Below are 20,032 nucleotides of genomic sequence, written 5' to 3' on the forward strand. Positions count from 1 at the left end.
CCCTTCAGATGCCTCCTAAGGCGGGCTCAGCGTTCCAGGACCGGATTCCGCTGTTCCTGAGTTTCCACATGCAGAGTGGTCCTTTCATCAGCCGCGGCCTCCGCTGTGCCCGCGTGGTTAAATGTGCATCTATCAGCCTGGCGTCTCCTGTCTCCGGTGGCCGGCGCCGCCATTACTGTTTCCCAGACCACATGGATTACAAACCAAACTTCCCTCCAAGTGTCTGCATGGGCGCAGCCATCTTGGATTCTGTCATCTGATCATTTCCACCAATCTGCTGTCTGTGTTGTTGATTTGCATAATTGCCTAGCCAACCCCTTCCTTGCTGCAGGTATAAGTAAGCTGTACCTGAGCAAGGAAGACGTCAGTGCTTTGGTTGTCAAACCTAGTTCCTGTTTGTCTCTCTTCTATGATTGTCTTCCAGGTTCCAGCTCCTGTCTCAAGACTTCCACCATAGAGACCCGCACCAGCATTCCACCTGCGGTGTAGCCTGACTCTCCAATCCATTGTGGATTCATCTGTTTCCAGCTACAACACTACCTGCTTCCAGCCTCAGCTTCCAGCAGAGTACAGCTTCCCTTAAAGGGCCGGTGTCCTTTCTACACTTTACCACTCTCCACCGGAATTATTATTTCTCCGCTCTCAAGTTCTACATTTCAGTTCACATTTCATCGCTCCCAAAGTTCATTTATTATTTAACTGGTTCCAGCCAGTATCCACTCCGTGCTAACAACAGTCTGGTTCCAGCCAGTATCCACAGCAGCTGTTTTACCTTCAGCAACCCAGCTCTTCCTGGAACACCAGCTGGTACAATCCTGGGTTATCTCCATTACTACAGCCGGGCCTGGTAAGGACTTTCCATCTAGAAGATCATAAGAACTATCTCACACTACCAGTGCCCTGTGGCTCCTGCCATGCTGTAGTACTCAGGAACTGTATTTATTCTTTGCTGACTTTTACGTTTTCTTTTATTGCTGCTGTGATGCGGAGTTGTCATAATAAACATCATTGACTTTTATCTAAGTTGTCGTGGTCACGCCTTCGGGCAGTTATTATTCATGTTACTTACATGTCCAGGGGTCTGATACAACCTCCCAGGTTCCGGTACATCTCAGCCCCTACAACTGAGGCTGCCTCCCGTCAGCTCAGGCCCTCAGTTGTGACAGCTGCATATTCAGCCTCCTTTTGTGCCTCCAGTGGCACCTTGGGATCTCAACGTGGTGTTGGATTTCCTTAAATCACATTGGTTTGAGCCACTTTAAACCGTGGAGTTAAAATATCTCACGTGGAAAGTGGTCATGCTATTGGCCCTGGCTTCGGCCAGGCATGTGTCAGAGTTGGCGGCTTTGTCATGTAAAAGCCCTTATGTGATTTTCCATATGGATAGGGCGGAATTGAGGACTCGTCCCCAATTTCTGCCTAAGGTGGTTTCAGCGTTTCATTTGAACCAACTTATTGTGGTGCCTGCGGCTACTCGGAACTTGGAGGATTCCAAGTTGCTGGATGTAGTCAGGGCCCTGAAAATTTGTTTCCAGAATGGCTGGAGTCAGGAAAACTGACTCGCTGTTTATCCTCTACGCACCAAACAAGATGGGTGCTCCTGCTTCAAAGCAGACTATTGCTCGCTGGATATGTAGCACAATTCAGCTTGCACATTCTGCGGCGGGACTTCCGCATTCTAGAATAGTAAAAGCCCATTCCACGCGGAAGGTGGGCTCTTCTTGGGCGGCTGCCCGAGGGGTCTCTGCTTTACAACTTTGCCGAGCTGCTACTCGGTCGGGGTCAAACACATTTGCAAGATTTTACAAGTTTGATACCCTGACTGAGGAGGACCTGGAGTTCGCTCATTCGGTGCTGCAGAGTCATCCGCACTCTCCCGCCTGTTTGGGAGCTTTGATATAATCCCCATGGTCCTTACGGAGTCCCAGCATCCACTTAGGACGTCAGAGAAAATAAGATTTTACTCACCGGTAAATCTATTTCTCGTAGTCCGTAGTGGATGCTGGGCGCCCATCCCAAGTGCGGATTGTCTGCAATACTTGTACATAGTTATTGTTAACAATAGGGTTATTGTTGAGAGCCATCTGTGCAGAGGCTCCGTTGTTGTCATACTGTTAACTGGGTATAATATCACGAGTTGTACGGTGTGGCTGGTATGAGTCTTACCCGGGATTCAAAATCCTTCCTTAGTGTCAGCTCTTCCGGGCACAGTATCCTAACTGAGGTCTGGAGGAGGGTCATAGGGGGAGGAGCCAGTGCACACCAGGTAGTCCTAAAGCTCTCTTTAGTTGTGCCCAATCTCCTGCGGAGCCGCTATTCCCCATGGTCCTTACGGAGTCCCAGCATCCACTACGGACTACGAGAAATAGATTTATATATATATATATAATAAGATTTTACTTATTATATATATATATATATATATATATATGACTTGGGGTTTGTTTTATTAGATAGAGCATGTCCCTGTGAAGTGCCTTTTGGGGTTGTGGTTTTTCAGAAAGTTACAGGTTTTTTTTAATTAAGAGAAATATGCCCCATTATAGAGATCGGGCATTTCAATTTGTTGCGCCTGCACAGTGGCCGGCAGCAGGGGGTGTACTAGAGTGCCTTCTCTTGAGAGCCGCAATATGGCCGCCTTCTCCCCGGTTATTCTGTAAATAGGAAAATAACCTCACAGGTTCACATAGGGCAGAGTTGCCACTACTAGTGCAGGGCTGTAACGTACAGTACTAAGGAAAAGCCATATACTAAAGCGGCACGGTGACCTCACCCCTCTCAGAGACACCAGGGCGCAGCACACTGTACGGGGTACACTGGTACACACACCTGTTAGCTCAGGGCAGCACTATAGGACCCTCCTGTAATGCTGTGCTGGTGGCGTGTAGTGATCAGGGCACTGGGAGACAGGCAGGCTGGTCTCCGTCTCTGCTGCCTATAGAACTTCCACCTCTGTTATATATCAGGGCTGCTCTCCTGTTGTTATGATTCCAATACTCTGGTCTGGGGATATCTTATAGCAAGGACCTGAGTACTGGAACGTAATGCTGGGAAAGGGAGTGGGAACGGGAATAGCCCCTGGCGCCCTATCTCCGTTGTCTCGCCCGTGCTGTCAGAAATCTCTTGCGAGACTATGGTTGCTTGGACCCATGGCAGCCGCGTTTGAAGGGCGGATTACGTCTGCCCAACTCCGATGGCCCCTCAGGTCTTAATGGGAGACAAAGAGAAATCCGAGACAGGGTGATAACAAGGGGCCCTCTACTAAACAACAAAGCCAGGGGCTCAAAACTAACTTTAAACTAGAGTATGTGCGGAAAACCGCCAGGGAAAAGGACAACTAAAATACCCACTTGTCCACTCTCCTACCCGGCACCGGCGAGTTCCGGAGAGGACTGTGGGAGCGGAAACCTCCGCAAATGCACCAACACAAAATACAAAATAAAGCGGCCTAGGCCGCAGCACGCGGCAGAGCTGCCACTCACGAAAACCACACGAGATCCTCTAGCGACTGTTGCGGGTAAATGAGGACTGGAAGTCTCCTTGGGAAGAGATGACAACACCAAGATTCAGGAACTCTGAGGACAGGAATGACCGGACACAGCAGAACTGGAACAGACGTCAGCAAACCAAAGCAGCATGCAGGAAGCTATAACCGGCGTCTGTGTGAGGCACTGAGAAGGTATTTAGCAGGGAGTCCTCCAATCAGAAGTTCAGAGCCTGATTAGCACAATGCCGTGCAGCTGCCTTGCTGCACGACCAGAAGACAAGTGTGTGTGTAGTTCACTTGATTGACCCTGCAACGGGGAGCGCAGTCCGTCCGTGGCGTCCCCATTGCTAGGGTCCAGGCGGCTCAGCGCGCCCGGCGTCCTAGCGTTGCTAGGGAGCCGGCGGCTAGCACGCTCGGCGTTGCTAGGCGCCGGGCCGCGAGGACATCGCGGACCACGGCGCCTAACACCTGTGTGTTCTCTTCCTCTCCTACCTCACACTGGAACTGGCTGCCCAGAGAACGAGAGGGCAGCGGCTGACATCAGAGAGGGTGCAGCAATCTGTGTGGGCAGAGCCCCTCACAGCAAGGTGTCCTTATGCTGTGCCCCGTGTAATCACTGTGATCCATACAGACTCTCACCCTGGTATGCTCTCTATTTATTATTGATTTTTTTACACTGCGGCATGCTCAAGGGAAGGGAGCAGGCACCCCACCGCCACTACTCCTCTGCCAGCATCACTGCCGAGCCGGTCAGTGTTCCGGCGGCAATGAGCAGTAGGCAGCCACCAGCAACAACAGTCAGAAAGCTGTTACTCCTGGCAGCAGTAGCGTCAAGCTGCAATTCAGCCAGCGGCACGATGATCCGGGAGACAGTGGCAGCACAGGGAAGCAGTACCCCCTCCAATCGCAGCACCAACCAGGAGACTGAGGCAGCAACCTGCCCCCAACAGCAGCACCACCCTGATGATATGTAAGATGCATTTTGGTGTCACAAGAAGGTGGCCGGAGTAGTGGCTGGCTGTGGTCACACCCCGGGGAAAAGTGATAGTGATTTCAGTGTTCCCTTGCGCGGGGATTTGATGTGTAGATGTATGGAGGCTATGTATGCATAGATGTGAGCGGCAGTGTGCGGATATATGAGAGCGGCAGTGTGCGGATGTATGAGAGCGGCAATGTACGGCTGTATAACTGCATCGGTGTGCGGCTGTATGAGTGTGATGGTGTGCGTCTGTAAGAGTGCGGCAGTGTGCGTCTGTAAGAGTGCGGAGTTGTACGGATGTATAAGAGCGGGGTTGTACGGATGTATGAGAGCGGCAGTGTATGGATATATGAGAGCAACAGTGTACAGTTGTGTATGAGAGTGGCGGTGTACGGATATATGAGAATGGCAGTGTATGGATGGCAGCGTCATAGGGAGGGATGTCGGAATGTTGTTATAGGGTTCCTAATACAAAATGGAATCCGTATAGTGGGTGGGGCTGGCACCATGGCACCACGTTGGGCTTGATGGGCAGGTAGTGCGGCAAGCACACCCAAATTGGCATATGACGTCGCCCGCAGTCCACACTGTTGTGAGGAGTCAGAGTTAATTTTGACGCAGCAGGTCAGGCTCTTATTTTCTTTTTAATCAGGAGAGGCCAAGTGAACTGTGAGCAGGGGGGCAGAGCTACATGGGACCCAGAGGGGCTGCTGTGCTGTCAGAGAGGGAGAGGAAGAGAGAGATGAAGCTACTGCAGATCCCCAGCTGATTGTAAAGTGCCGGGTTGAAGGGTGATGTGATCACCCTTCTCCCTCGCTGCAGCTGGGGACCGCATCTAGGCTTCCTCCATCGAGGGCATGCGGCGCAGCAGTGGGCAGCGTGTAATGAGTTTGTCTGACTCATTATACTGCTGCCTGTTGTGGACACCTCCGTTTGTACGGACTGGTGTACATGCCCAGCACAGAGGTGACAGTGTTGGTGGAAGTGCTGCCCAGCTCTGACCCTGCAGGCCTCCCTGATCTGGCTTCGGCCGCTGCTGCTGCGGCCCCGAAACCCCTGCCGGTCCCCTCCATAGACTTCTGCCTGGCCAGCGATGAGGTACTAGGGGTAGCCCAGCTGCGGGAAGGGTATGTCTCTGGCTTTCTCTCCGGCAGGGGAAGGTGACAGCGGTGGAGGAAGTGCTGCCCACCTCAGACACTGCAGGCCTCCCCGATCCAGCTGCGGCCACAGCTGATGCTGCCAGAACCCCCTGCTGGTCTCCTTTGTTGACTGCCGCATGGCCAGTGCTGAAGTACTGGGGGTAGGCCAGCTACGGGAAGAGTGTCTCTGCCTCGGACTCTCTCTCACTGGCAGGGGAAGGAAGGGCTGATTCTCTGGCACAACAGGGAGGGCTGGGCTGCAGGAACACAGCACTGGAAGAAACAGGAGGCCGAACTCATGACCAAAAAGTGAGCAGTGCAGTGATCAGCCCCCTGGTCTTTCCCTCTCTCTGGGTGCAGAGCTGTATTCTATAGAGAGAGCTGGGATGGGAAGAAGGGGAACGGCACTTGACATACACATACACGCGCAACACCTGACACACACACACACACACATACACGTGCGGCACCTGACACACACACGTAGCATCAGACACAATAAAATATACATGCAGCACCTGACACACACATACACGCGCAACACCTGACACACACACATATACACATGCGGCACCTGACACACACACGTAGCATCAGACACAATAAAATAAACATGCAGCACCTGACACATGCATATACACGCAGCACCTGACACATGCATATACACGCAGCACCTGACATACATATACACGGAGCACCTGACACATACATATACACGCACACCATCAGACACACTAATATACACATGCAGCACCTGACACACACATAGACACGTGCAGCACCTGACGCACACACATGTACATGCGCAGCACCTAATGCACTCATGTACACACGCAGCACCTGACGCACACTCATGTACATGCACAGCACCTAATACACACTCATGTACACGCGCAGCACCTGACGCACACTAATGTACACGCGCAGCGCCTGACACAGACATACGTATTCATGCGCAGCACCAGACATACACTTGTACACACGCGGAGCACATGATACTCGCACACATATACACCCGCAACACCTGACACACACACACGTGCGGCAGCTGACGCATACACACGCTTCATCAGACACACTCATATATACACGCAGCACCTGACACACACACACACACACACACACACAGGACCTGACACACATACACAGGCAGCACCTGACACACACACATATACATGCGCAGCACCTGACACCACGCACTCACACGTACAAGCAATGCATTTCACGCCTACCTCCAGCCTCAGTTACATGCTGCTGCCGCCTACCCCCCTCCCTGCATCAGCTGCAAAATATTTTGACCAAAGTCTAAAGGCCCATACACATTAAACGATGTCGCTCTGTGAGCGACATTGTCTAATGTTTCCCCCTCCCGGGCCGGCGGCCGGCTGTACACACTTAGCGGTATGACCGCTCATATCGCTCAGTGACGTCACGCCCCCGCCAGCCCTGTATGAAGGTCGTGGACGACAGTCCACATCCTTCATGCATGCCCTACCGACAGCGACGATTGTTGCCGACCCGCGGGGCCGCGCATTGTTTCTTCGCTGGCGGCATATACACTTAACGATAAAACGAGCGACGTCGCTCAAGGAGGGGGAAAATGAGCGACGTCGCTCATTAAATCGTTAAGTGTGTACGGACCTTAAACAATTCGGTTTGGTAAATAAAATTATTTTGCACAGAACAGTGATGTTATACGAACATTTTCATTAAACATTTAAAAAATCAAATGTTTATTCTTACAGTGAAATTTTACATTTCTGAATAAAAAAAATAAATTTAAAAAAAGCGATGAAATTCCATAGACAAAAAACCTTACGGTTTCACATGTCCCATTAAGGCTTCTTAGACATGATCGAAATTTCAGAAACCTGTTGTAACTCTTCCACTCAAACTCCAAAAAGCAATGAAATTCCGATCATTAAGGCTGACGCCTTAATGGACGTGTTCCTTGCGCAATACAGATATGGTATGCCATCACAGCCTGTGGGTAAGTGCAGATTCAGCACTCTCACAGAGTGAGATTGCTGTCACTCACACAATGGTGGAGCTGCTAATTCACAGATTTGTGTGCTCATTGGAATACACACATGCAGTCTATGCAACTGAAGGTCTGTGCAGTTTTATGGTGCTCCCATCCCACACAGTGCCCACAACCATCCCATTCAGTCACCACAACAATGCCACCTTGTTACAACATCCTTCTCACTCCATACATCCATCTCACTTAGTATACACATTTAGCTCCCTCAAACATCTTGGTTATTTGCTAAACTATAATACCCCATCTACGGACTATGCATCTACACTTACTTCCCCTATACACCCCCATGCTGCCCTGTCTTCGCCAATCCCTACTGCTGTGTTCTCCCATCTGTGCTAGTCTGTACCATCTTTCCCCACCTGTGCCTTGTCTGTACCACCGTTTCCTTTTCTCTGTGCTGCTCAGTGTTTCCTTCTTCAACGTCACTCTGCCTCCTCCAATACATAGCACACTGTCTTCTCTCCCATCTGCACCAGTTTTCTACCCATCCATGCCAGTGTTTTCAACCCATCTGCACCATTTCCCCCATCTACACCGCTCTGTCTCCCTTCCCATACTTGCTGCTTAATCTACCCCCTATCCACACCACTCTTACCCCATTCATGTAGCTGACATCCTGAAGGTAAATTTAGTGGATCCTGCGCTCTTGGCAGGGGGATAACCGCCACAGCCCACCCCCCAGTGGTCCGGAAACGCCTCCGTTGTGCAGACCATGCCCTGCCAATGGCATTCTAACGCTGTTTGCTCGCCCCCTTCCTTCCCCGCAACCACCTCTGCCTATCAATCAGGCAGGGTGATAGCATCTCACTGGGCTCCTGGGGTACGCACGCGCAGTGCGGCCATTGCACGTGCGCACCTCACAAACTAATTCAGACTGCAATCGCTGCTGCTGCGGTCTGAATTACCCCGTGTTTCTTTGTCCCCCCCATCAGTGCTGCTTAGTGTTCCCTCTATCCACACACTTCTGTTCCCCCATCCACACCGATTTCCTCCCTCCAATCAACAACACTCTTACCTCATCTGAGCAGCTTTGTCTTCCGCTCAGACCTTCAGTTGCATAGACTGCATGTGTGTATTCCAATGAGCACACAAATCTGTGAATTAGCAGCTCCACCATTGTGTGAGTGACAGCAATCTCACTCTGTGAGAGTGCTGAATCTGCACTTACCCACAGGCTGTGATGGCATACCATATCTGTATTGCGCAAGGAACACGTCCATTAAGGCGTCAGCCTTAATGATCGGAATTTCATTGCTTTTTGGAGTTTGAGTGGAAGAGTTACAACAGGTTTCTGAAATTTCGATCATGTCTAAGAAGCCTTAATGGGACATGTGAAACCGTAAGGTTTTTTGTCTATGGAATATATAGAAAAGCCCAAATGGTTACCATAGCAGCATGTAAAGCAAAACAAATAACATCTAATTAAATAGAAAAATAAGTGGGCTAACACACGGTTGCTGGGTAATTAAATTGGATCCCAAATCTGTTACTTACGTCAAGACAAGGAAGGGGGGGGGTAAGGGAGGGGGGGAAAGAGGAGGGGGAGGGAAGGAGAGGGGAAAAGGGGAGGGGGGGAGGAAGGGGGGGGATGGTTGGAAGGCATGCACACAAGGGAAGGGAAAAAGGGTAGGGGAGGGAGGGGGGGGGGGGTTGAAGGGAAACAAGGAAAACAAAAACTGGACCAGGAACGCCTAATATGTTGGCGGATGTTAAAGAAATACATTCCAAGTGAATTTTTCATTTAGTCCATTCGGTGACAATGTATCCAGTAGGAAGATCCATTTGGATTCACATTTAGATAATGCGGACACAGACGCCGGGAACACCTGCTCCTGCACATCTTTTAAAAGGTGAGTGATTCATGCTTCGGTTTTGGTTCTTTCACTCTGCATATTCTCACTGCACATGGGTATTCTTACCTGAGGAAAAGGCTTGATGCCTTGAAACGTCGTAAGCCTGCCATGTCTTTTTATTTGAATACAAAAGTTTATTAAGACCTTGGAGTGCCGCCTCTGGTCCTTTGCCACATACACCTGAGCCACAGGTCGGGAAGGAAACGTTACTGCATTATCTCTAGGAGGGCACCCAGGCATTTTCTCTGCTGCATTGAGTGCCGGATGTGTACATTTGTATATATATATATATATATATATATATATATATATGTGGCATAGGTGTCAGTAAACTGGAAACTATGGGAGAGATTTCTAAAAGCTAGAGACAACGTGCAGAGAGATAAAGTACCAACCATCCGCTTCTGTCATTTTACAGGCTATGTTTAAAAAATGACAGGAGCTGATTGGTTTGTACTTTATTTTGCTCCGCTTTATCTCTCTCCAAGCTTTGATAAATCTCCCACTGTCATTTGACTGCTGCCAATCAGTGTGTGGGAGAGTTAGAAACAGTCACTTCAGAATTCCCATTCTCCTGAAATAGTTTTGGGATTGGCTATAAATGTGAAAGCGCTTTGAAACAAAATTATTTATTAGATTACGTTCCTTGTAGCATTGCTGCCAAACAAAAGTGTTTAAATAAGCTTTAAAGCTCTATTTCAGCTTACTTTCCAAGATTTTATCTCCACATTGCTTTAACAATGCATTACACTGGATAAGATAGGAGCAAATTACCATAGTGCAATTTGCCTCAAGTGCGCTGTCTTGGAGTAATCCTTGACTCCTCCCTCTCCTTCAAACCACACATTCAGCACCTCTCACAAACCTGCCGTTTTCATCTAAAAAATATTTCCAGGATCAGACCCTTTCTAACCCCGGATGCTACTAAGACCCTTATCCACTCACTGGTCATCTCCAGACTGGACTACTGTAATCTCCTCCTGATTTGCATTCCTAACAAATACCTCTCTCCACTCCAATCTATCCTCAATGCTGCTACCCGGCTCATTTTCCTCACCAAACGCACTACGTCCACCTCTTCCCTCTTACAAGATCTCCACTGGCTCCCCTTCCCTTTCAGAATCCATTTAAAGCTTCTCACACTCACTTACAAAGCCCTCACCCACTCCTCTCCCATTTACATCTCTGACCTTTTTCTCCCTTTACACTACCACCCGTCCTCTTTGCTCTGCTAATGCATGCCGACTCTCCTGTCTTCTGATTACTTCCTCCCACTCCTATCTCCAAGATTTTTCACGTGCTGCTCCATTTCTCTGGAATTCCCTACCTCTCTCCCTCAGACTCTCTACCTCTCTACAAAACTTCAAACGGGCTCTCAAGACCCACTCCTTCACCAAACCCAGCCAAATCTCATCCTAATCCTCTGTTCCACGCTCTTTATGTACTCCATCTGTGTCACCCCGTCTATTTACCCCTCCCCTTTAGAATGTAAGCTGTCACGAGTAGGGCCCTATTCCCTCATGTGCTTATCCTTTTCTTACTTTAATAATCTTCAACTGCACCAAATCCAGCAGTCTTCTGCCACCTGATACTTATTCCAGTGTTATCTGCTGATGTGGCTATGTTTATTTACCCTGTACTTGTCCTATATTGTCATCAACTGTAAGTTGCTGTTTTCCTGTTTTATTTGTTTATGTATTCTGTAATTGGGCGCTGCAGAACCCTTGTGGCGCCATATACATAAAGGATAATAATAATAATAATAATAATAATAATAATAATAATAATAATAGTGTACATCTGAATAATAGTGAGAAGCAAACGTAATCCAATGTCCATTTTGTGATTTATTTATTTATTCTGTTTTACCTTTTCTAGACAATGAGTATCTCCGCCAGACAAGAGACAATAATGTGATAATATATAACGTTGACACCGATGATGCTAGAACAATCATTTCGAATACCACAATCGTATGTCACATAACATTACTATTATTTTGGTTTACATAGCCTTAGCATCTTTGGGGGGATATTTATCAAAGCTTGGAGAGCGATAAAGTGGGAGAGAAAAAGGACCAACCAATCAGCTCCTAACTGTCATTTTTCAAAACACAAGCCTGTAACATGGCAGCTAGGAGCTGATTTGTTGGTACTTTATCTCTGTCTATGTTCTCTCTCCAAGCTTTGGTAAATCTCCCCCTTGATACGTTCCTTGTCATTGTTCTTTCTTTGCTTTGTCTTCTCAGAGTAACAGCACTGCATTCTTCTATGAGCTGTCTGCAGACAGAAGATATGCCACACTGCAGTACAATTATGAGAAGGTAACATGATTTTCTGTTCTATCAGAATATTTTAATAACCACACAAACCTTCCACCAGAACATTCCTTTCTAGCCAAACATTATAGAACCTTCCACTAGGATTATCTGTGTTCAAGATTACACATCTACAAAGTGGAACAAAGATTCTTATATGATCAGGGGGGAATGTAATAGGGTGTGAGAATTTGGGAGAATTCTGTTTTTTTAAAGTGGCAATGATTTACATGACAAAATCAACCTGGCTTTGCCATGTAAATTATTGCCACTTTAAAAAAAAACAGGAGAACTCTCCCAAAATCTCCCACTTTCTGATTCTCACACCCTATTACATTCTCCTCATAGACTGATCCTCCCCCCCAGAACATTGTTTCAGTAGCCACACATGTCGGACCACCGGAGTGCATATTCCGTAGTGCGAATGGTTTCAGGGTACTAATCCCTTTCCTCAAGTGCAGGTACATAAAATAGCTTTTATGAAAATGCAAGGGTCTTTGATACAGCTGTTTTGGTGTGCAGACTTATTTGGAAATAATAGGATTTTAGTACCTACCGGTAAATCCTTTTCTTCTAGTCCGTAGAGGATGCTGGAGACTCCAAAAGGACAATGGGGTATAGAAGGGATCCGCAGGAGCTTGGGCACACTGAAAAGACTTTAACTGGGTGTGAACTGGCTCCTCCCTCTATGCCCCTCCTCCAGACCTCAGTTATAGGAACTGTGCTCAGGAGAGACGGACATTTAGAGGAAAAGATTTTTGTTTAAGCTAAGGGCTACAAACATACCAGCCCACACCACAAACATACCGTACAACCGGAGTAACAGTAAACCAGATAACAGTATGAATTAACAACAGCAACAAGCTGAAAACAACAAATACACAACCCGTGTATAAACTAATTTAACCAGCAAGAATACACTGCAAGTAACAGTCCGCACTGGGATGGGCGCCCAGCATCCTCTACGGACTAGGAGAAAAGGATTTACCGGTAGGTACTAAAATCCTATTTTCTCTTATGCCCTAGAGGATGCTGGGGACTCCAAAAGGACCATGGGGTCTATACCAAAGCTCCAACACGAGCGGGAGAGTGCGGATGACTCTGCAGCACCGATTGAGCAAACATGAGGTCCTCCTCAGCTAGGGTATCAAACTTGTAAAACTTAGCAAAGGTGTTTGAACCCGACCACGTAGCTGCTCGGCAAAGCTGAAGTGACGAGACCCCTCGGGAAGCCGCCCAAGATGAGCCCACTTTCCTGGTAGAATGGGCCTTTCTGATTTCGGCACCGGCAGCCCAGCCGAAGAGTGAGCTTGCTGAATCGTACTACAAATCCAGCGTGCAATAGTCTGTTTTGAAGCAGGATGACCAATCTTGTTGGAAGCATACAGGACAAACAGCGCCTCTGTCTTCCTGGCAACAGCCGTTCTGGTGACGAAGATTTTTAAAGCTCTCACAACATCCAGAGACTTTGGAACTGCCACAGCATCCGTAGCCATGGGTACCACAATAGGTTGGTTAATGTGAAACGACGAATCCACCTTCGGCAGAAATTGTTGACGAGTCCTTAATTCCGCCCTATCCGAATGGAAAATCAAGTACGGACTCTTATGAGATAAGGCCGCCAACTCCGACACACGCCTAGCAGAGGCCAGAGCCAACAGCATGACTACCTTCCAAGTGAGAAACTTTAACTCAACCTTACATAAAGGTTCAAACCAGGAAGACATAAGAAACTGCAAGACCACCTCAAGATCCCATGGTGCCACAGGGGGCACAAACGGAGGATGGATATGCATCACTCCTTTCACAAAGGTCTGAACCTCTGGGAGGGCAGCCAATTCCTTTTGAAAGAAAATAGATAAAGCCGAAATCTGCACTTTGATGGAGCCTAATTTCAGGCCTGCATCGACGCCTGCCTGCAAAAAATGGAGAAACCGACCCAAGTGAAATTCTTCCGCAGGAGCCGTTTTAGTCTCACACCACGAAACATACTTTCTCCAAATACGGTGATAATGTTTCGCCGTAACCTCCTTCCTAGCCTTAAGGAGAGTGGGAATGACCTCCCCGGGAATAACTTTATAATAATAATAATATAATAATAATTTTATTTATATAGCGCTCTTTCTCCAACAGGACTCACTTTTCGAGCTAAGATTTGGCGCTCAACTTCCATGCCGTCAAACGCAGCCGCGGTAAGTCTGGAAACACGCATGGTCCCTGCAATAATAGGTCCTCTCTTAGAGGAAGCGGCCAAGGATCTTCCACAAGTAATTCCTGAAGATCCAGATACCAGGCTCTTCTTGGCCAATCTGGAACGACGAGAATCGCTTGAACTCTTGCTCGTCGAATGATTCCCAGTACCTTTGGAATGAGAGGAAGTGGAGGGAACACATACACTGACTGGAACACCCACGGAGTCACCAGGGCATCCACTGCACTGGCTTGGGGGTCCCTTGACCTGGAACAATACCTCGCAAGCTTCTTGTTGAGGCGAGACGCCATCATGTCGATCAGTGGAATTCCCCAACGCTTCATCACTTCCGCAAATACCTCTTGGTGGGGAGCCCACTCTCCCGGATGGAGATCGTGTCTGCTGAGGAAATCTGCTTCCCAGTTGTCCACTCCTGGAAGGAAGACTGCTGACAGGGCGCTCACGTGTTGTTCTGCCCAGCAAAGGATTTTTGTGGCCTCCGCCATAGCCGCCCTGCTCCTTGTTCCGCCTTTACGGTATATATGCGCCACCGCTGTGATGTTGTCCGACTGTACCAGGACAGGTCGACCCTGAAGAAGGCATCTTGCTTGTAGCAGGCCATTGTAAATGGCTCTTAACTCGAGAACATTTATGTGGAGACAAGCTTCCTGGAGTGACCATTTCCCCTGGAAATTTCTTCCTTGGGTGACTGCGCCCCAGCCTCAGAGACTTGCATCTGTTGTCAGTAGTACCCAGTCGTGGATACCGAACCGGTGCCCTCCTAGGAGGTGAGAAGTTTGTAGCCACCACAGGAGAGAAATCCTGGCCCTGGGAGATAGACTTATCTTCCGGTGCATGTGCAGGTGAGACCCGGACCATTTGCTCAGCAGGTCCCACTGAAACACCCGGGCATGAAACCTGCCAAATGGAATGGCTTCGTACGCCGCTACCATTTTCCCCAGAACCCGAGTACAGTGATGAATCGACACACTTGTTGGCCTCAGAAGCTCCCTGACCATCGTCCGTAGTTCCAGAGCTTTTTCTTCCGGAAGAAACACTCTCCGTAACTCCGTGTTCAGAATCATGCCCAGAAAAGGCAGTCGAGTGGTCGGAATCAACTGAGATTTTGGCAAATTTATCACCCAACCGTGCTGTCGCAGAACTGGTAGTGACAAATTCACACTTCTCAGCAACCGTTCCTTGGACCTCGCCTTTATCAGGAGATCGTCCAAGTACGGGATAATGGTAACCACCTGCTTGCGAAGGAGAACCATCATTTCTGCCAGGACCTTGGTGAAAATCCTCGGGGCCGTGGAAAGCCCAAACGGCAACGTCTGAAATTGGTAATGAGAATCCTGTATCGCAAACCTGAGGAAGGCTTGATGCGGAGGATATATTGGGACGTGTAAGTAGGCATCCTTTATGTCGACCGATGCCTTAAAATCTCCCCCTTCTAAGCTGGAAATCACAGCTCAAAGAGATTCCATCTTGAACTTGAAAACTTTCAAGTATGGATTGAGGGATTTTAGGTTCAGAATCGGTCTGACCAAACCGTCCGGTTTCGGTACAACAAAGAGGTTCGAGTAGAACCCCTCCCCCCGTTGGGACGGGGGAACGGGAACAATGACCCTCTTTTGACACAACTTTTGTATTGCTGCCAGCACCACCTCCCTGTCCGGAAGAGACACTGGTAAGGCCGAAATGAAAAACCGGTGAGGGGGTGCCTCCTGAAACTCCAGCTTGTATCCCTGAGATACAATCTCTAGGACCCAAGGATCCAGGCCTGATTGAATCCAGACCTGACTGAAGATCTGCAGACGGCCCCCCCCTGGTCCGGACTCCCCCAGGGAAGCCCCAGCGTCATGCGGTGGACTTGGTAGAGGCAGGGGAGGACTTTTGGTCCTGGGCGCCTGACACTGCAGGCGACTTCTTTCCCCTTCCTCTACCCTTTGAAGCGAGGAAGGACGAACCTTTTCCACGCCTGTATTTATTTGGACGAAAGGACTGCATCTGCTGATGTGGTGTCTTTTTCTGTTGTGTGGGAACATAGGGAAGAAAAGATGACTTACCCGCAGTCGCGGTAGAAACCAGGTCAGCCAAGCCATCCCCAAACAAGACATTACCTTTGAAGGGTAAAGCTTCCATAGCTCTCTTGGAGTCGGCATCAGCATTCCATTGATGGATCCACAGCGCCCCCTGGCCGAGATCGCCATGGCATTGGCTCTTGATCCCAAGAGACCAACATCCCTCGCCGCATCCTTCAGGTAATCTGCAGCATCCTTGATATAACCAAGAGTCAAAAGAACATTATCTTTATCAAGGGTATCCATATCAGCAGCTAAATTCTCAGCCCATTTAGCAATAGCACTACTCACCCATACCGACGCCACAGCAGGTCTGAGCAATGCACCCGTATTAGCGAAAATGGACTTCAGAGACGTCTCCAGCTTGCGATCCGCCGGATCCTTGAGAGCTGCCGTGTCAGGAGACGGAAGCGCCACCTTCTTAGACAAATGAGATAGAGCTTTGTCAACATTTGGAGACGCCTCCCATTTTCCCCTGTCATCAGAGGGGAAAGGATACGCAATGTAAATCCTCTTGGGAATCTGCCACCTCTTGTCCGGCGACTCCCAAGCCGTTTCACAAAGAGTATTCATTTCATGAGAGGGGGGAAACTTCACCTCAGGTTTTTTCCCTTTGAACAAACAAATCCTTGTTTCCTGCACCGCAGGTTCATCAGAAATACGTAAAACATCTTTTATAGCCACAATCATGTATTGAATACTCTTAACCACTCGTGGATGTAAAGCAGCCTCAGTGAAATCGACCTCGGAATCAGAATCTGTGTTGGTATCAGTAACTACCTGGGTAAACGGACGATTTTGCGACCCCGATGGGGTCTGCACCTGAGACAAAGCATCCTCCATGGATTTTCTCCACACCTGTGTCTGCGACTCTGATTTATCTAACCTCTTTGACAAAGAAGCCACATTTGTATTAAGTGTACTTAACAATGTGAATAACTCAGGTGTCGGCTGCGCAGACAGAGCCAACTCCAGACCCGCATCTGCTCCCCCAGTAACCTCCTCCGGTGAATAACATTCAGCCTCAGACATGCCGACACTGAGTATCGACACACCGACAAACACACACAATGCCTCAGCTAGGGGACAGGCCCACAAGGAAGCCCGGATAGAGGAACACAGAGTATGCCAGCTCACAACACCCCAGCGCCCATATATCACACCAACTAATATATGTAAAAAGCGCTGCTTTAAAACAATAAATATGCACCATAAAACTGTGCCCCCCCCCCCCCCCCCCCCCGATTAGCTACCCGTTACTTGTAGTGGAGCTTTTGGAGGTCCCGGGCCAGCGTCTCATGCAGCTGCGTGTATGAGGGAAAATAGCGCTGGTGAGCCGCGCGACTAAGCTCCGCCCCTTCCCGGCGCGCTTCAGCCTGCTAAATTTGAAAAATGAAAATGCCGGCGGGGGTTTGAAAAACGGTGCCGAGTCACCGAAAAGCCTTCTGCCGGTATCCCAGACCTCAGTAACTGCTGCCCAGGGCGCCCCCCCCCCCCAGCGCCCTGCACCCTGTGAGTGCCATTGGAGAAGTGTGTGGGAGCATGGAGCGCAGCGCTACCGCTGCGCTTCGTTACTGAAGTCTTCTGCCATCACTGAAGTCTTCTGCCTTCTGCATACTCACCCGGCTTCTTTCTTCTGGCTTCTGTGAGGGGGGTGACGGCGCGGCTCCGGGAACAAGCAGCTAGGCGCACCAAGTGATCGATGTGAACTAAACCCCCACCCCCACCCCAAGCACATTGTCTTTGCTAGCTACAGATAAGTGATCTGGATTATACAGGTTTTGCAGTTCCACTTAAGGAGCTATGGGGCCAATTTAACATTATCAACTGCAATATTATTCCTATGAGAATAGACCACAATACTTGATTAGATGGACAATGGCAGTGTGTTGTCTACACTGATAATTGCACGTTCTTCTCTACTTACTGCAATCACCCGTTTGCTAATGATCAAGGGACTAAGAGATATCACCTGAATACAGCCTTTATAAGACCTTCACTGATACTTACAATATATTTGTAAGCGCAAACTGGGAACTTTCTATATTGGTGCTTCAAAGAATTTTGTTTTGTAGTCTGTTAATTGATTTGTCCCTCATGATTCTCCAATCGTCTTTGGCTTCACGCCCTATGATTCTACATTTTCTAGCTCATCAATTTTAGCTTTGTTTCTCACTATTCATTCTCTCAGGCGTAAGCAGTATATTCGTTGTGGTGTGTTACTTATAGTTACCCCAGCCAATGATTCTCTCCTGAAAGCAACTGGCACCATGTCATGGAAAATATATGGCTTTCGTAGCTGCTAGAGGTGACCTTAGTGTTTATCAAAGTGGTGTATTTGTTGGAGAATGAACCTCAGTGACAGACAAGACAGATAAACTGGTTAATATTTCCCTACTAGAAGTATAAGAAAATGTCACCATGGAATGTTGAGGGCAAAATTTAATCTGGAAAGGAGAAGAGTGAGCTCTAGAGCATAATCCAGGATAATGATATTGACGCATTCATTCTAAATGCAAGGTAAACAGATGAGCAACTACAAACTAATGGACTGCAAATTTCAACTTGGGATGCCAGCTGGCAGTTTAATCAAAAGCAATCTGGTGAATATTTTCCATCACTGAACATCATAGCCAGGCTCCTCACACAATGCACATTTGTAAATTCAGTAGTGCAGAGAAGACAGGTAATGGATAGCTGAGCACTGGACAAAGGAGTTGTGGCCAATCATCTGCTGCTATGTTCTCAACAGATGAGTACACGTGTGACACCAAGTTACAGAACTGAACAGCACAGAAAATTCTGCTGTTAACGTGATGTACAATTGCTAATTGCAGTTTAATGCAGCTGCTTGAGCATTGACTCCCCAGGTTGCAGCATTCTTTCACTGGGATAGGGGTGTTTCTCGGGATGAAAATGCTCCAGCCATGGAACACGTGGTCATCCAAAGGATTGATGACCATGACTTGGATATTATCTATATGTCATGGTCTTTTCAGTCACTCTGGCTCACGGATGTCACGTGTTTTGGATAGCCCATAAGATTCGGTTTTGAGAACCGAGTAAAACCGAGTAAAACCGAACCCGCTCATCAGTCTGTACCTAAACACAATTGAGCATTTGTGCTGCAATAAAATTGAGGGATTAGCATGGTTAAAATGCATACTTTAATAAACATGCCCCTAACACATACAATAGGATAAATATAAATAATGTCATAAAAACAACATTAATCACAAGCAGGTGTGAAAATATTATCATTATTAACTATACCATTGTTTCTGTATGATGCCTATCGTTTTGCTCAAAGAGACTGAAATTGCAGACATTACAGACGTTATGTTTATATCCCTGTACTTCAAAGATTGCACACCCCAGAGTCTTATTACCTTTTAACCATCTGAGAAAGCCTACCATGAATCTTAAACCTGTACAAGAACTGTGATGGAACTGCAATTTGTATGTCAAAAAGCATAAATGTAGACAGGTGCGTAAATTTGGGTCCTTCGTGCACTTTACTCCTGGCAAAGTGTCAGACATTGTCTTCATTCCTTATGTTCTTCACAACTGGGCTACCTGACACCGATAATGAAGTGGTGGAAATGAACCAACCTGAGGTTATGCCAGCTGAAAAAAAAAATACTTCCATTACTTAAAGTCAACAACAACAACAACAACACAACTAATCAGAGATTACTTTTGACTTTGTTTTTTTTTTGTACCTGTATCATGTGTGACAACATAAATGTATATAACATCACTTTTCACCTGTTGTTTTGGTTTCACATTGTAGAAGCCAATGCCAGGATTGTCCCTTTGAAAATTCCACTGATAGTTTTGTGTTTGCATCCTTTAAGTTTTCTATACTTTTACTTGGTTCTACTTTAAAACATATATACAGTGTATATACCTCGTGTGTGTGTGTATGTGTATATATA

At 47.8% G+C, this 20,032-nt stretch overlaps 1 protein-coding gene across 2 annotated transcripts in view; it reads left to right on the plus strand.

Moving 5' to 3' along the window:
* Window positions 1–20,032, plus strand: part of LOC134944781 (dipeptidyl peptidase 4-like) — a 203,694-nt gene that overhangs the window by 84,507 nt on the left and 99,155 nt on the right. For both annotated transcript variants that reach the window (XM_063933634.1, XM_063933635.1), the window contains 2 exons: window positions 11,381–11,475; window positions 11,751–11,825. In XM_063933634.1, the coding sequence (XP_063789704.1) occupies window positions 11,381–11,475; window positions 11,751–11,825 (170 nt within the window). The remainder of the gene's footprint in view (window positions 1–11,380; window positions 11,476–11,750; window positions 11,826–20,032) is intronic.

The sequence above is a fragment of the Pseudophryne corroboree genome, chromosome 7 (assembly GCF_028390025.1).
Source record: "Pseudophryne corroboree isolate aPseCor3 chromosome 7, aPseCor3.hap2, whole genome shotgun sequence".
NCBI classification, from domain to species: Eukaryota; Metazoa; Chordata; class Amphibia; order Anura; family Myobatrachidae; genus Pseudophryne; species Pseudophryne corroboree.